Source organism: Molossus molossus, unplaced genomic scaffold (genome assembly GCF_014108415.1).
Source record: "Molossus molossus isolate mMolMol1 unplaced genomic scaffold, mMolMol1.p scaffold_m16_p_13, whole genome shotgun sequence".
NCBI classification, from domain to species: domain Eukaryota; kingdom Metazoa; phylum Chordata; class Mammalia; order Chiroptera; family Molossidae; genus Molossus; species Molossus molossus.
The window spans coordinates 85,442,151-85,457,649 of NW_023425348.1; the positions used below are offsets into that span (position 1 = coordinate 85,442,151).

At 48.1% G+C, this 15,499-nt stretch overlaps 1 protein-coding gene across 1 annotated transcript; it reads left to right on the forward strand.

The window, feature by feature from the left end:
• The first annotated feature begins 1,051 nt into the window (after positions 1 to 1,051).
• Positions 1,052 to 14,246, forward strand: SERPING1 (serpin family G member 1). The gene is made up of 8 exons (XM_036258672.1): positions 1,052 to 1,100; positions 1,599 to 1,676; positions 3,118 to 3,766; positions 6,712 to 6,846; positions 8,411 to 8,611; positions 8,802 to 8,941; positions 12,654 to 12,873; positions 13,772 to 14,246. The coding sequence occupies exons 2-8, from the start codon at positions 1,623 to 1,625 to the stop codon at positions 14,023 to 14,025; spliced, it is 1,653 nt and encodes a 550-aa protein (XP_036114565.1). The 5' UTR covers positions 1,052 to 1,100; positions 1,599 to 1,622; the 3' UTR covers positions 14,026 to 14,246.
• Positions 14,247 to 15,499: the final 1,253 nt, after the last annotated feature.

Sequence of the window (15,499 nt, forward strand, 5' to 3'; positions counted from 1 at the left end):
GTCTTTTCCAAGAACCCCCAAGGAGACATACAAATATTCTCTCTGGTCAGTCCCTTGAGTAGCAGTTCTGGTGCTAGCAGCCAACTATCATGCCTGTGCCCAACCGGACAGGCCCAGCAGTGAGACGGTCATAGACCGCGAGAGCTTTATCAGGTCATGAGACCGCCTGGTTTTTCAAAGGAGGTATGGTTGCTAGATTCAGCGGATAAGATACAGAATGCCTAGTTAAATTTGAATTTTAGGTAAATGACAAAAATGTTTTTAGTATAATTATGTTCCAATATTGTATGGAACAGACTTCAAAAAAATTGTTTGTTTATCTGAAATTCAAATTCAACTGAGCTTCCTGCATTTTATCCGGCAACCCTGAGAGGACAGATCCGAAGAGGGAAGCCAGGGCTGTTGGTTCCCAGGTCACTGCAAATGTCCCCTGGCCGGCAAACGCATACACCCAACTTTGGACCGATGCTCACTGGACTGGTGTCCCAGATCCCTTGACTGTATCAAAAAAGAAGAGGAACAGCACACCCACCCAGCACACGGGGAGAGCAGGGGCCAGGTTTGGACTTCAGGAGATTAAGATCCAACCCAGGCTTATCTCCAAGTGAAGTATATCTGGAGTCAGTAAGTGCACCAAGGCTCAGTTTCTCAGCTATCAAATGGGCACAAAGGGGCCATTTTCCAAAGGGTTACTTAGAAGATCAGCTGAGATGAGCAATTCCCGACTATCTGGTTGCCTGCAAACTCTGGAACAATTTGTGTCCGTGCTGTTTTTATCATGACTCGTGAACCTGGAGGGGGGCGCTTCCTTCTGTAAAGCTGAGAGCTGCGCCCAAGCTTCCCCATCCCCAGCCCCCAAAAGGTTCTAGGCTAAAACCCGGGTCCAGCCCCCAAAGCCCACCAGGGGATTCCTCACGTCGTGATTTACGGGAACTAACACCAGCGATCAATCATCCTTAATTTGTAACTGGGCAGTGTCCTGGGCCAGCCAATAGCGAAGATCAACCCCCCCACAGATATACACCCCACCCTTCCTGACCCCGTGGGACTATCCACTCAGTTTGCACTAAAGCTGCCCAGTGACCAGGAGTTGGGAGCAGGTTTGGTTCTTGGGAGGGGATATTGGGGGGGGGGGTGTCTTTTCATTTCCCTATTTCCTTCCCCCAGTCCCCCCCCTTTTTCTCTCTGCAGTCTCTACATACTTGCTTCCACTTGAGACTTCTGCCTCCCTCCTTCCCCTCCCTCTCCCCTCCCCCGTCCTTCCTCTCCCCTCCCCCGCCCCCTCCCCTTCTGGGCTGTGGTACCCAGCCCCCTCTGGACCTCCCCTCCTCCCCTGCCTCTGGCCTCATTGTTTGGCTAAAGCAGGACCCCCAGATGGAACAGATGGACGGAGACCCGGGCCTGTGGGGGAAGACTGAGCCAGCCAGTGCCGGGAAAGGGGAGCGGTTTTGGGAAAACAAAACAGAGGGAGGAGCCTGGGAGAAGGTGGCCAGGAGAGGGCGTTCGCTGAGAGGGTCTAGGGCCTGAATGGAATGAGGGCGGGCCCCAGGGTGGGCCCTGGGCCTCGAAGCTGGCTCCAACTCTGGCTGGCTCCGCAGGTCTGGACTGACATCGCCTCCCAGATGGCCTCCAGGCTGACCCCGCTGACCCTCCTGCTGCTGCTGCTGTTGGCTGGGGTGAGTGGCCTTTCGTAGGATGGGGGATGGGGTGGGGGTGGGGTGCTTAGGATTAACCCTTCAGGCCCCGGGGAATGCGGAGAGCTCCTCTTAGGATCAGCCAGGATGCTCCTTGCAACTCCATTCGTAGAGAGACTGGAAAGAGCTAGATACTCAGACGGGCGAAGGTTCGAATCCTGGCCCACTAGGCACCAGCCTGGTGGCCTTGAGCAAGTCACTTCTCCTAGCCTACCTGCCCTGATTTATAAAGTGGAGGGAATAAAGGAGAAAGACCAAACAGGGCAAGGAGATGGACAGCACTTTGTGATATAAAAGCAAGGGTTATTGTGGACCCTGAGCTGCAAGGTGGGGGTTTAGCAGCTGAGACACAGGTTCTCCTGAGGCTGGGCCTGTAAAAACTGAGGAGGGGTGGAGGACATACCCGGGCCTGGGTGGGTGGTAGCTGCAGTAAGAGGTTCCAGTGGTCTGGGAACTCAGGGGTAAGGACTGAGTCCAGAGCAAGGTGGATGCTTACTCTGGCCTTTGTGTTCATGTGTGTAGAAGGTGGCACCCACAGGGAACATGGATCAGACTGAGGTTTGACACCTGGTTTTCCTCCAGCTTCTGCGAGACCCTGGGACAGTTAGTATGTCTCAGCATCACTTTCTTTTATCAGTGAAATGGGGATAATGCATGGTTTCTCAACGCAGAGCAATCAGCAGTTGGAGCTGGGTATTTCCTCAGTATGAGAGGCTGCCCTATGCATTGTGGGATGTCTTGCTGTATCGCTGGCCTCCCCCCACTGATTCCAGTAGTGCCTTTCACCCACCCCCTTCTCTCCCTTATGACAACCAAAAATGCCTCCAAACATTGCCCCACGCCCTCTGAGGTCAAAATTGTCTCTGGTTGAGAGCCACTGGTTAATACTATTTCTTCCTCCCCCCCCTTCCTTCCTTCCTTCCTTCCTTCCTTCCTTCCTTCCTTCCTTCCTTCCTTTCTTCCTTCCTTTCTTCCTTCCTTCCTTCCGTTTTTAATACCTGCTAATGGGTTGCAACCCACAATTTGAAAAAACACTATTCTAAAGCAAAGGCCACAAGCTTAAATGTCTGTACTGGGCAGGCAAGTGACCCAAGACGGGTGGAGATATATATATATATATAATCCAAAGTTTGGGAAACAGCTTCCTATATGGCAGTAATTGGTCTTCGATGACAAAGTCCCTGCCTGCTCCACATCTTCTGCAGAGAACATCCCTGCCCCCACCCCAACCCGGTCCTGCCTTGCCACCTACCCTGAAGGAATTCCTGGCCATGGCTCCAGGCAGGCCCCTCACCCACCAGGCCTTTTCTGAAATTATCTTGGGTACAGGACATTGTCCACATCCCCACCTTTTCTTCCTGCTTTGAGTATTTGAGGGGACTGTGCCTCATAGAAAACTGAAACACAGTTTCTTGACCCACAGGATAGAGCCTCCTCAAATCCAAATGGTACCAGCCACAGCCTCACGGATCCAGAGAGCCTGCCAGGGGAAAGCAAAGGAGACATCTTAGAGAAAGAGATCCTCACAGATCCAGAGAGCCCGCCAGGGGAAAGCGAAGCAGACATCTTAGAGAAAGAGATCCCCACAGATCCAGAGAGCCCGCCAGGGGAAAGCGAAGCAGACATCTTAGAGAAAGAGATCCCCACAGATCCAGAGAGCCCGCCAGGGGAAAGCGAAGCAGACATCTTAGAGAAAGAGATCCCCACAGATCCAGAGAGCCCGCCAGGGGAAAGCGAAGGAGACATCTTAGAGAAAGAGATCCCCAAGAATCAATCCATTCAACACACCACGCCGGCAACCAACTCAACCATCCCATTTGCCAATAGCACTTTGCAGTCAACCACTCAACCTAGCTACCCAACTACCCAGCCCACTACTGGGCCCCTCTGCCCGGCGCCTGATACTTACTGTCCTGAGTTGGAGACTCCTTCAGCAGAGACCATACTGGAGGAGGCTTTGATGGATTTCTCTGTGAAGCTCTACCACTCCTTCTCGTCAGTGAAGAAGGCCGAGACCAATATGATCTTCTCACCCTTCAGCATTGCCAGCCTGCTCACTCAGGTCCTGCTTGGTAAGAACCTGACGAGTTCTCTTCAGGTTGTATGTTGGACCCTCCCGTGAGATTCCCCAACCCAGACACCTACAAAGCTAGGTCTCAGTGAAGACGCTATAAAAACGGGCTACATTTGGGGGATGGGGGGGTGTGATGTTTTTTCTTGAATTTTCATATAACAATGATTTAATAGGTACTATTGATTATAAAAACCCTATGGACCATACAAGAACATATAAAACAATGTCCCAGATACTAACCATGGTTCAAGATCAGATAATAAGGGAGATGAAAGCACCGAAAGAGATCAAAGTAAAGTAGAATCATGACAGTGCTGCTTTCTTTTTTTTTATTTTTATTTTTTTTATTTTCTTTATCCTCACCCGAGGACATTTTTCCATTTTTTGTTCAGATAGAGTAGGAAGAAGAGAGAGAGGGAGAAACATCGATGTGAAAGGGACACATGGAGTGGCTGCCACCCACACGACCGACAGGACCGGGGACAAGCTGCAACCAAGGTACCTGCCCTTAGCGGGAACTGAACCCGGGTCTCTCTGGACCACAGACCGACGCTCTAACTGCTGAGCCAAACTGGCCAGGGCAACAGTGCTGCTTTCTAGCTGTGTGACATTGGGCAGATCACTTAACATCTCCGAGCCTGAGTCCTCACGTGTAAAATGGAGATGGTTGTATTTACCTCAGAAAATTAAGCAGATAACCCAGTGCCTGGCTTGATAAGAGATCAAACAAATGTCAATCCCTCTGCCTTCCTGAAGGTCACTGTCAAGAGCCACAGATTAATTACCCTGGGAATGACACAAACAAGTGGCTACAAGCAGTGGAGACAGCACTGTCACTCTGAGGGGGAAATCCCAGGAAGGCTACTAGAGACAACAGAGTGAACATAGATAAGAACCTTTCCTCTGGAGTCCCAGAGTCATAACATCTCTAACCTCTACCTACTCGATGCCAGTAGCATCCGCCCAGTTAGGACCGCCAAAGTATCCTCAGACATTGCCAAATAACCCCTGAAGGCACATTTCAGTTGATTGGTTTCAGGGGTTTTTTTTTTGTTTTTTTTAATTGATTTTAGAGAAGGATGAAGGGAGAGAGAGAAACACCGATGTGAGAGAGAGACATCGCCTGGTTGCCTCCCATACACGCCCCAACCTGGGATCAAACCTGAACCCTAGGCACATGCCCTGACTGGGAATTGAACCCACAACCTTCTGGTGCACAGGACAGTGCTCCAACCAACTAAGCCACACTGGCCAGGGATCGGTTAATTTCTTTATTGCCCAGAAGATACGGCTTGAATCCTGTCTCCATCTCCACTTATCAATTCTGTGATTTTAAATTCAGTAGATCACTTAACCTATTTTTTTTTCTTTATTGATTTTTAGAGGGAAAGGAAGGGAGAGGGAGAGAGAGATAGAAACACTGATGAGAGAGAACATTGTTTGGCCGCCTTCTGCATGTCCCCCCACTGGGGTTCGGGCCCACAACCTTGGCATGTGCCCTGAACAGGAATTGAACTGGTGACCCCTTGGTGCATGGGTCAACGCTCACCCACTGAGCCACACCAGCTGGGCTCACTTAACCTTTTATTTATTTATTTATTTAATCCTCACCTGAGGACATTTTTCCATTTTTTGTTCAAATAGAGTGGGAGGGAAAGAGAGGGAGAGACAGAGAGAGAGAAACATCGACGTGAAAGGGACACATCAAGTGGCTGCCTCCCGCAGGACCCAAACAGGGTCTGGGACAAACTGCAACCGAGGTATGTGCCCTTAGCAGGAACCAAACCCGGGTCTCTCTGGACCACAGGCCAACGCTCTAACCGCTGAGCCAAACTTGCCAGGGCTTACTTAGCCTTCTAAATCTCAGTTTCCTCATCTGCACAGTCGAGATAGTAATTGTCCTTATGTAAAAGAGTTATTGTGATTCAATGAGGTAATATGGGAGAAGCACTTATAATATCTGAAACCAAGTAAGTGCTCAATAAATTTGATCTGTTACTACATAGAAAATGTACAATAAATATTTAATAATGAATATCTAAAAGGATATTGAACATCCACCCACTAATGATTTTCTAATGTCTCCTCTTTCTTTTTTAATTTTATTTATTGATTTTTTTTTTTTTATTGAGAGAGAGGGAGGGAGAGCACAAGAGAGAAACATCAATTTGTTGTTCCACTTATTTATGCATTTATTGGTTGCTTCTTATATGTGCTCTGACCGGAGATCTAACCCACAAACTTTGGCATATTAGGACGTTGTTCTAACCAATCAAGCTACCCAGGCAGGACTGATGTCTCCTCTTTTTTTTTAAATCTTCATCCGAGGACATTTTTTCATTTTTTGTTCAGATAGCGTGGAAGGGAGAGAAATAGAGAGAGAGAAACATCGACGTGAAAGGGACACATCGAGGGGCTGCCTCCGACACGGCCCAACCAGGGCCAGGGACAAACCGCAACCGAGGTCGGTGCCCTTAGCGGGAACCCAACCCGGGCCTTTCTGGACCACAGGTCGGCGCTCTGACCGCCGAGCCAAACCGACTGGGGCAATGATGTCTCCTCTTAATAGTGAGCTAGTGTCCCTGCCTATAGGATGAACCCTGGTAAACCCAAACCAACCAATACTAGTTTGTGTGGAACAGGCAGTGATTGGACCAGGCTTTGAATGATGAGTGGGATAAAAATTAGGTAGAAAAAATAGAGAAGGAGAGTATTAGAAACTCTGGAAAAGCCTAACCATGATTATTCATAATTCCCCCACCCCTGTCTTTCTGGTATGGGTACCATCTCCCGAAATCACACTTCCCCTGGCTCTAATGATATGCGATCCCCTGCATAGCAGTCCAACGATGCCCCATGCCAGCCTGGTCCCTCCAAAGTGGTTCTGATGGTGGCTCCCCCATGCCTCCTGCTGTTGGCCCTCATCTCTGCCTTTCGTTGTAGGGGCTGGGAACACCACCAAGCAAAACCTGGAGACCGTCCTCTCCTACCCCAGCGACTTCGCCTGCGTCCACCAGGCCCTGAAGGCTTTCACGTCCAAAGGCTTCACTTCAGTCTCTCAGATCTTTCACAGCCCAGGTGAGGGCCAGGGAGGGGAGCTCCTGCTGAGCAAGGTCCTGAGGGGATTCTGAGGGGCACCCAGCACTGGGGAAAAGGACAGAGGGAATGTTAGAGGTAGAGCATCCAGGATGGACTGCAGAGCAGGTGAGGGCCTCAGCAGACAGATAGTCCCCGTGGTGAGACTGTGGGCAGATCATTTGCATTCGTCAACTCTGTTTAGACTGAGAGTTCATAAATAGGGCTAGAGAGCTATACACACAAAATAGGCCAAAAAATGTTTGCTGATCTGGGTCAGGGGAGTCTTGGGTCTCCTAGTGTTTGTACTTTTTTTTTTTATATTCAATGAATTTGTTGTCATTTACATGTATTAGATGATTAATAGGTAATAAGAGTAATAGATTTTCGAAATGATTGAATGCACTTTTTTCAAAGTTTGGTCCACAGAGCCCTAGAGCAGCTTCAGAAGTCATAGTGGAAGTGGGGATCGGGGAGGAAGAGTGGGGAGGGGGTGCCACTTCCTGTGTGAAGGAGAGGAGCCAACTGGGCTGGGCTCTAAGCTCCCACCTGGCTTCAACCACAGCCCTTTTATACAGTGGGCTTCAAACATAACTTTCTTTGAAAACAGTTTGTTGCTTGAAAAGGTTTGAAAACTGCTGGTCTAGTCTGACCCTCTTTACTCTTTTTTTTTTTTTTTAAATTGACTTTTAAAGAGAGAGGAAGGGAGGGGGGGGAGAGAGAGAAACACGGATGCAAAAAACATCCATCAGCTGCCTCCTGCACACCCTCTACTGGGGATCAAGCCCCTAACCCAAGCATGTACCCTGACAGGGAATTGAACAGGCAACCTTTCGGTGCATAGGACAATGCCCAACCCACTGAGCCACACTGGCCAGGGTGACCCTCTCTTTAAATGAAGGGGAAACATTTTTTTTGTCTTTTTTTTTTTTAATGAAAACAATACTTATTCACTGTAGAATCTGAGAAAATACAGAAAAACAACATGAAAAAAAAACAACCCTCTTTTTAGAGGTGGGAAAATATGGCTCAGAGGTATTTGAGTAACATTGCATTTACTTATTTGCTATAAATCAGCTTTATCCTCTGTGTTGCTGGGTTAGTGGAAAATACAACTGCATTCAATATCAGTTACTTAGTCCAGAAAAAGTTTCTCTTTCAACACTATTTTCTTTAGTGGACCTGGGCTTTGGAGCAAAAGCCAAGAAGTCTTTTTACAGATTTTCACTGAGTCTGTTGCCCCTTGAATTAAAAAAAGAAAGGAAGGAAAATACAGGCAAATGCAAGTTCAGAGTTACCTTGCTGAGCCATGCTCACATGGCGAGCTGGGGCAGGTGTGGCCTAGGACGAGTTCTGCTCCAAGTTCAGGGTTTGCCTTCTTTGAGCCTCATCGTCACATCTATAATAGGAGTGGCTGAGCGGCCTGGACCTCTGCTCCAACACGCTGTGTTCATTGGAGTGAGCACTAAGATCGATGGAAAGCACACCCCCTCTCAAAGCCTGCTCTTGGAAGTGAGGGGGGGGTGCTCAGGGGACTCAGGCCTTCTTCTCTCCACCTGCTCCACAGACCTGGCCATAAGGGACGCTTTTATAAACGCCTCTCGGAACCTGTATGACAGCCCTAGACTCCTGGGAAATGACAGTGATGTCAACGTGGATCTCATCAACAGTTGGGTGGCAAAGAACACCAACCACAAGATCGAATACCTGCTGGATAGCCTGCCCTCCGACACCCGCCTTGTTCTCCTCAATGCTATCTACCTAAGTGGTAAGTGGGCCCTGGACCAGGTCATCTTTCCATCCTGAATTCTTCCTCCCCTCCTGGCTTCAAAACCCACCCGACCCCAAGCTCCATGACTGGATCCCATTGTACCTGTCCTACCCCTGGCTAACACAGATTTCAGCTCTATGTCGTTTCCCGACCCACGTTAGTGTCACCCTCCCCCTCTTCCCTCTAGCTAAATGGAAGACAGCATTTGCTCGCACAAAAACCAGGAAGGAGCCCTTTCACTTGAAATCCTCTGTGATAAAAGTGCCCATGATGACCAGCAAGAAGTACCCAGTGGCCCATTTCACTGACCCGACGTTGAAGGCCAAGGTCAGTTCTCAGCTCTTCCCACTCCTGTTTCCGTGCCTCCTGTGTGTCCTGATTTCTTTTCTGCTATGACCCCATTGGTTGGGGTGCACCCTTACTAATTTCTACTCCTTCCCTCGTATTTCCACCCTGTCTCTTCTCTTTCTTCCTTCTCCAGTCTTGGCCGGGGCAGGCATTGTATATTTTAGGCTGGAAAGCAGGATTCTAAAGTCTCTTCAGTCATCTCTACTCCATCAAATGGCAAAAAGTGAGTCATGTTTCTGTTCTGTGCATCTGATGTATGCATGCATGTACAACGTGCATGTATGTGTGCACATGTACAGGTATCGCTGTGTGGGCCTACATGGGGTGTGTGTGTGCACATGTGTTTAAAGGCTTAAGTTCCTTAGCAGAAATTGAACAGTATCATTTCAGTGGATGGGGAGGGAGGGAAGACAGAAAACATGGAACCCAGAGGATTCTCGTTAGTAAACTGTCTCATGCCCGGTGATCAGATATTTCTGCCTTGTTAGGACATCAGGCATCAAGACACAGACCCATGAGATAGAAAACAGTGGGAGGCGCCCAGTGACTTGGTTCCAGGCTGAGAAGTAAAGGATGTGTCCTGGAACACACCGGGCTTGTTTCCACCTTGGGAGCTGTCCTTTACTTTCCCTCTGCCTACACCAGTGGCTCTCAGCCTTCCTAATGCTGCGACCCCTCTGATACAGTTCCTCACGTTGTGGCGACCCCCGACCATAAAATTATTTTCGTTGCTACTTCATAACTGTAATTTTGCTACTGTTACGAATCGCCATCGAAATATGTGTTTTCCAGTGGTCTTAGGTGACCCCTGTGAAAGGATCGTTCGACTCCCAAAGGGGTCACGACCCACAGGTTGAGAACTGCTGGCCTGGACCCTTTTCACTTAGATTTTCACTTTTGCTCACCCAAGTGTCAGCTCAAAGATCACCTTGGTAGAGGAGACTTCTCCCTTCTTAAAGTAGCCCCCTCCTCACCCTATGACATCACTGTTTTATTATATTGATGGCATTTATCACTACCTGGAATTATGTTATTTGCTTATTTAATTACAATATTGTCTATCTCCCTTTATATTCTCTCTTTTCTTGGGAACAGAAACCTTACCTATCTTGTTTCCGATAACGTCCCCAGTGCCTAGAACACTGTTACGTATAATAAGTGCTCATTATATGTTGGCTGAATTAATGAATGAATTCAGTGGAGGGTGCTTGCCTAGGGTTGGGAAGACTTCACAGAGGAGGTGACTTTGGACCATTCATGCACTTTTCTACCCATTCATCCCCATCCAATGAATTTGACCATTCATAACTATTTAACAGAATCAGAATAACATATGTAAGGCAGAAAAAAGTGAACCCATATGACACGTTCAGGCCATCACTCTAACTCAGAGTATATTGGGGGAAGGTATCGATGTCCTTTTTTTTTTTTAATCTTCACCTGAGGATATTTTTCCATTTATCTTCAGATAAAGTTAGGAGTGGGGAAGAGAGAGAGAAACATCAACGTGAGAGAGACACATCGACTGGCTGCCTCCCACATGACCCCTGACCAGGGCTGGGATCGAACTGCAACCGCAGTACAGGCCCTTGACCGGAATCAAACCCATAACTCATTGGTCCATGGACTGATGCTATAACCACTGAGCTAAACCGGCCAAACAGGGCCCAATGTCTTTTTTATGTCAACAGAGCAGGTGTTTTGTACACAAAAAACAGTATTTACAGTTCCTTGGATTTTTTTTTTTTAATAATTTTTTTTTATTGAGTTTAGACAGCAAGGAAGGGAGAGGGGAAGAGACAGAGACATCAGTGAGCGAGAACATTGATTGGCCATTTTCTGCATGCCCCCCACTGACGATCAGGCCCACAACCTGGGCATGTGCCCTGACTAAGAATCGAACCCACGACCTCTTGGTGCATGGGTCGATATTCAGCCACTGAGCCACACCAGTCTGGCTTTCTTGGATTTTAAACAGATACTTATTTAATGTGTTAATGTTATAAATTCAAAGTATCACATACCTGACAGAGCAGAATTACAGCCCTGGTTGGCCATGTCTTCCCAACACCTGTGAACTGAAAATTAAATTTATAGAGTAAATCAACTTTAACCCAGCGTCTCGACATCATTCTCAAACTTAGTGAAATCATCCTATAACTTTTTGCTTAAAAACATAAAACTGGCATGTCTGATTCTCTTAAAAGTATCCTGAACTTATCACCTGATGTGAATACTATGAAGTTGGTTTACTTTGTCATTCCCATACTTAAAATTCTGAATCTTCCTGGGACGTAATGAACCTTCATCCCACTAAGAGGATTAGGTTTACCAGCTCAGGTATGTTCAGGCTACTGGCTTGGAAATTCAAGACCATAACATAGTACTTTTTGGTCAGAGATTTGATGCCCATATGCAGAACTTGAAGGGTACATGCTGCCTAAATGATCACACCCTAGTTGGAGCCTCCATCAACAGGGACCCCATGGCCGTGCTCCTCAGTTGATAGCAATTGACATCCTGCTTCTTCTGGGTCACTTTTAAAAATACCAACTATTGACTGGTTTCAGTTAATATCTTTATTTCCCAATTGGATTCTGTAGTCTAGTTTCTTCTTGTACATCTTTTAACCACAATGCCCTTTCAATGATCGTCTCATATCCTATTGGTCTAAGGTATCTCGCCCTTGTTGACATTTTGGGTTGGATAATTCTTTGTTATGCATTGTAGGATTTAGCATGATCCCCGGCTTCTACCCACTAGATCCCAGTAACACTGTGTGAGCCCCCCCTCCAGCTGTGATAACCAAAATGTCTTTGGACATTGCCAAGTGTCCACTGGGGCAAATTCACACTGGGTTGAGAACCACTATATTAGACCCAGGGGTCCCACACTTCTCTTATCTTTTTGTCTGGTCATCGGTGAAAGTCCTTCTAATGGCAAACTGGAAAAGTAAGCTAGGATTATCTTGTACATAGTCTTGACTGTCACATTAAGAGATTTATACTTACTCTCAAAGGCACTGCACAGCCATCAAATCTTTAAACGGACTGACCTGAGCCCTGGCCAGTTTTGCTTAGTGGTTAGAGAGTCAGCCCATGGACCAATGATTCATGGGTTTGATTCTGGTCCAAGGGCACATACCTCAGTTGTGGTTCATCCCCGGCCCCGGTCGGGTCTTGTGAGAGGCAACCAGTCAATATGGCTCTATCACATCGATGTTTCTCTCTGTCTCTCTCTCCCTCCTACTCTATCTTACAATAAATGGAAAAATATCCTCGGGTGAGAAATAAAAATAAAATAAAATAAATAAATAAAAGGACTTACCTGGTAACTCTGATAGTACCTTAGGCACGTTATATATTTTATGCACAGCACACTTGAGAGGAAGGGGACAGGGCTCAGAAAGATCAAATCACTTGCCTGTATTATATAGCTCATCGGTGGTAGAGTCAGGGTGTCCTCCTCGGCTTGTGTGATTGGGAACTTGTGCTCATTCTTCTGCATCTCACCAGCACAGAGATACACCAGCACTGTTCACCTAACTGGCATCCCCATTTCATGGCAACACCTGGAAGCCTAGGTCTGGCTGCTGCTTGCTGAAATGATGCAGATTGGAGCAGCAAAGTGAAGATCAGCCTTGGGACCCAGATGGTGGAAGACTGATAAGGTGTCATCTCTTTTTCCCCAGGTGGGGCAGCTACAGCTCACCCACAACCTGAGTATGGTGATCCTGGTACCCCAGAACATAAAACACAGTCTCGAAGACATTGAGCAGGCTCTCAACCCCACTGTCTTCAAGGCCTTCATGAAGAAGCTAGAGATGACCAAGTTCCAGCCCACACTCCTGATGATGCCCCGATTCAAGCTCAAGAACAACCAGGACATGCTGGCAGTCATGGAGAATCTGGGTGAGCCCTGGCAGCTCGCAGTCCTTCAGAGGAGAAAAGGGTGGTGTGGGGGACGGGGGAGTCCCTAAGATGCATTTAGCACTCTCTAGAGTCTTTTTTACATCTAAAATCTCAGGTTGTCCCTCAGTCCGGGAAGTTAGAGAAACAGGTGCTGTTATTTCATTACATCGCTGAGGAAATGGCTCAGAAAGTTGACATGACTTAGCCAAGATCCCTTGAGCTAGTTAGAAGGGAGCCAGAGCACCAGTACCCATCTTCAGCTCTCTCGACTGTTCCCACCATGGTTCACTGCGACACTGGACAGACAGGTGACTAAGGTGGGCCGTGGATGCTCCTCCCCAGAGACATTTCATAACACCCCCCCACCCCATGGATTGTGGAAGAAGCACTCAGGATAAGACGGTGCCTGGAGGCTTCTGAGTTTAGGAGAGGCCACAGAGACTCCGTTTCCTAACCTTTGGCCTCACTCTCTGACCTTCGACCTCATTTCCAGATATATCACTTAATTTTCTGTAGAAGGACTTGACCTCCTAATAGATAATCTTGTTTCCTAGTATATGACCTCACTTGATAATATATGCCCTCTTTCTGATGTAGTCCCTCACTTGCAAGGTCCTTGTTGACAAGAAAGCAATAGCATCATTTTCCAGGGTTTGGGGGTAGGGACAAGGCCTCTCACCACTTGAGAGAAGGTGGTGGTTGGAGTGAAGATGGGCCCCCTGGCAGAGGATCCCAGAAACTGGACCTGAAGGTATGATACATATTTTGATAAGCAAGGAGGAAGAAGATGAGAGTATCAGGACTGGAGACCAACCCAGAAAATTCCAGACAAATGTCTCCAGCAGCTGAGGGTTTCGTGCTGGTCTTTGACTCATTGTGTTTTCCCATTTTGCCCTAGACTTCTATGACTTTTCTTACGACCTCAACCTGTGCGGGCTGACAGAGGACCCGGACCTTCAGGTCTCTGCGATGCAGCACCAGTCGATGCTGGAGCTGACGGAGAGCGGGGTGGAGGCGGCGGCCGCCTCGGCGGTCTCGGTGGCCCGCAACCTGCTGCTCTTCGAAGTGCAGCAGCCCTTCCTCTTCCTGCTCTGGGACCAGCAGCACAGGGTCCCGGTGTTCATGGGGCGGGTGTACGACCCCACAGCCTGAGCCCTGCGCCTCTCAAGCCCCAGCCTGCCCATGCTGCAGCCCTCCCTGCTGCTGCTGTCTGGACTTGCCCCCACCCTCCTCCTGCCTCTGGTGTCCTCTGTCCTCCACCTGGAGGGTGCCCTCGGGGCCTGGTAGCCCTTCCCTGTGACTCCAAACCACTTCTGCAGCTTTCTCTGGTTCAAGTTCACTAAACTCTACAAATAAAACCTGGCAGATCCCGACTTCCTCTGTTATTTGCCTTTCAGTTTTCTGTGTTTTGTTTTGTTTTTAAAGAGCATTATTTTATTTTTTGTTAATCCCCACCCGAGGATATTTTTCCATTGAATTTTTTAGATAGAGTGGAAGGGAGAGAGAGAGAAACATTGACGTGAGAGGGACACATCAATTGGTAGCCTTCCGCACAGCCCCAACCAGAGCCGGGGATTGAACTGCAACTGAGGTACATGCCCTTGACCAGAACTGAACCTGTGACCCTTCCGTCCGCAGGACGACGCTCTAACCATGAAGCCAAATTGGCCAGGGCTGCCTTCCAGTTTCTTTGTTTTTGTTTTTCAATTTTTATTAATTTATTTTTGTTACAGATGTTTCTCCTTTTTCCCCCCTAGACACCCTCCTCCCCTGCCTCTCTGTTCTAAAGGACAAGGGTAACCATGGCCTTGTGTCAGCTAGCTATTGCCTCGTAACAAGTCACTCCAAACTACTGGCTTAAAACAACAACTATTTATTATTTCAACCAAGCCTCGGGATTGGCTGAGTGCCCTGGCTGCTTTTCCCTGGGCTCGATTACACTGCTATAATCGTTGGCAGGTTGGAGAACCCCAAGAAAGGAGCTAGAAACAGGCTGTTACGTTCACACCTCTGCATCTCTGCTGGTATCAGGTGCATCATTGTCCCATCAGCCAAAGAAAACGAGTCACGTGGCCAGACATGGAGTTCGAGCGGACAGTCATTCATTGGAGGATATTCATGAACCCATTTATGCCAGCCCCTCTCTCGCTTACTGGTCTGTGACAGCAGTAATAGTAGTAACTGAAGCCTGGCCGGTTTGGCTCAGCAGTTAGAGCGTCAGCCTGTGGTCCAGAGAGACCCGGGTTCGGTTCCCACTAAGGGCATGTACCTCGGTGGCAGTTTGTCCCCGGCCCTGGTTGGGTTGTGCGGGTGGCGACCACATGTATCCCTTTCACATCGATGTTTCTCTCTCTCTCTCTCTCCCTCCCACTCTATCTGAACAAAATATGGAAAAATTTCCTCGGGTGAGGATTAAACAAAAATAATAAAAATAGTAACTGACATTGTTGGGAGCTCACGCAGGAGGTCTGCTGAGAGCTTCCCAGATATTCATCCTCCATGACTTGACGTGAACTCTCAGCTCGGAGGGGCTCAGTCTGCTCATGCAGTTAGGAAGCGGCAGACCTGGGATCCAAAAGCACGACTCTATGACTCTTAAGTCTGAGCTCAGGGCCACTATCTCTGT